The sequence below is a fragment of the Haliaeetus leucocephalus genome, unplaced genomic scaffold (assembly GCF_000737465.1).
Source record: "Haliaeetus leucocephalus isolate CR32 unplaced genomic scaffold, Haliaeetus_leucocephalus-4.0 Scaffold146, whole genome shotgun sequence".
NCBI lineage: Eukaryota > Metazoa > Chordata > Aves > Accipitriformes > Accipitridae > Haliaeetus > Haliaeetus leucocephalus.
Window position 1 is genome coordinate 4,312 of NW_010972582.1, and position 1,995 is coordinate 6,306.

At 56.4% G+C, this 1,995-nt stretch overlaps 1 protein-coding gene across 1 annotated transcript in view; it reads right to left on the minus strand.

Moving 5' to 3' along the window:
- Window positions 1-1,139: 1,139 nt before the first annotated feature.
- DLX5 (distal-less homeobox 5) overlaps window positions 1,140-1,995 on the minus strand; it is a 2,706-nt gene continuing 1,850 nt past the window's right edge. Inside the window, exon 3 of the mRNA XM_010561461.1 lies at window positions 1,140-1,833. Coding sequence (XP_010559763.1) covers window positions 1,501-1,833 — 333 coding nt within the window. The 3' untranslated portion in view covers window positions 1,140-1,500. The remainder of the gene's footprint in view (window positions 1,834-1,995) is intronic.

The following is a 1,995-nucleotide window of genomic DNA, read 5'->3' on the forward strand; positions in this document are numbered from 1 at the left end:
ACGCGCACTCACACTCACGCACACGCACAAAACATGGCAGGCAGGAGCGGAGGGAGAAGAAAGGAGGGGGAGGGCAGCGGGGAGGAAGACTAGAGACAGGTAAGTGCACCCCAGGGCAGGAGCGTGCCTTTTCAGGCCTCGCTCCCAGCCCTGCCAGCGCTCTCCCCGCCGTCCTCGGGTGGCAGGGGGTAATTTTCTATCTCGGGGATCCTTCAAGCGACGCCTTTGTCACATTCGCCGCTGCTGCCTCACCCCGCACGGCCGTGAATTCCCAGCGCGGCTCCCCGCTCCCCCCTCCCACCCCGTGACGGCCGGGGAGAGGCGGGGGGGGGGCCCACGGGAACGTGCGCCGCCGTGGGGGCCCCGCGGGCCGGTTGCTGCCGGGGAAAGCCCGGGGTTTCTGCTGGGAGAGGGGCCCACGCTCCGTGTGTGCCGCCAGCTGAGTGCTGCGCGGCCGCGGGCGCCGCCGCGGCCACCTGGCCGAAGCCGTGCCTCCGGCACCGGGCAGCGCTCGCAGAGGCTCCGCCACCCGGCTTTTTCCCTAAATCGTGTAGAGAAGAGATTTAAAAAAAGAAAAAAAAAAAAGTACCTCTGCAAAGTCCCTCCTTCAGCTGGAGCCGCCGCAGGCTTTTACCAGGAGGAAGGGGAGCGGGGCCCTCATTTTATCCTTTTCTCATATTTTAGTGGCTCCCTTTGACGGAAACGTAATTTGTGTAATTAGCCGAGCGCACACGGGCGACTGATGGGCTGTGGAGTGTGCAGCTCTCGACGCTAATTGCTCTCAGGAAAGGATTCAGGGCGGCTTAAGGCGAGATATTTGCTTTCTAGCGTCAGGATGGGCAGCTTTCGCTTCAGCTTAAATCACTGTGCGATAAGGTGTACACGGTCTTGCAAAAGCCCTTTTTCCAGCGGGGAGAGAGCATCGCCGCCCCTCGGCTCGCCCATGGGGACCTACAAGGGACAGATCCTGCCAACACGCCCCGGCTCCGGTGGCACGGCATGGCGACCGAATGTGAGCTCCCAGGATCGGGCCCCTCAAAATCCCTCTTTCCTCGCTCGCTCTCTGCAAGCAAACTGGCGTTATTTTTTTTGCCCCCCTCTTATTAATAGAAGAAGGGGTAATTTGGAAACGTTTCTCGTGGTCGAAATAATTTTATTTTATTCAGAATATACAGTTTAATTCCTCTATCTACAATTATTTACAGGGTTAAAATAACATTGAAAAAAAGTCTCTGGAAAAGTTGAGGTCATAGATTTCAAGGCACCATTGATAGTGTCCACAGCTGAGCCAAAAAATGTCCGTATTGTATAAAAAAGGGTTTCCTTTGAAATGCAATAAGTTACATGCACAAGCTTTACACATTTTAATCTTTTTGTTTGTTTCTTTTCCCTTTAAAAATCCCCCATATGCATTCCTTTCGTTATTATTCCTTAACAGTAAAACACAGGAGTCAAAGGAAAAAAAAAAAAAAAAAAAAAAAAAAAAAGAAGGGTCAGACTCTAATAAATTGTCCCAGAGGCCAGCGCTAACGGGTGCTGTAGGGAGCCGTGGGGTTGGAGGTGGGAGTTGATGGAGTTGGCAGCGGGGTACCAGGAAGCGGAGCTCTCCAGGTAGCTGGATGCAGGGGACGGGTTGGAGTTTGGAGGGTGAGCGTGCGCGTGGGCATGGTGGCTGAGGGAGCGGGACGAGCCCTGAGGTTCCCAAACCGCCGGCGACTGTGGAGAGTTGCAGGCCATGGGGTCGCTGGAGCTGGGGCTGTGCTCCGGGGGCATCTCCCCGTTCTTCATGATCTTCTTGATCTTGGATCTTTTATTCTGAAACCAAATTTTCACCTGGGAGGGGGGCGGGAGGAGAGGAGAGGGGAGGAAAGAGGGAGGGCGGAGGGAAACCGACACCATTAATGCCCGCCTGGCAAGCCGGCGCTCCGCGGCTGCGAGGGACCCGCTTCCCGCCACCCTCCCGGCCCCTCCGCGGGGCCCGATCCGGCCCCTCCC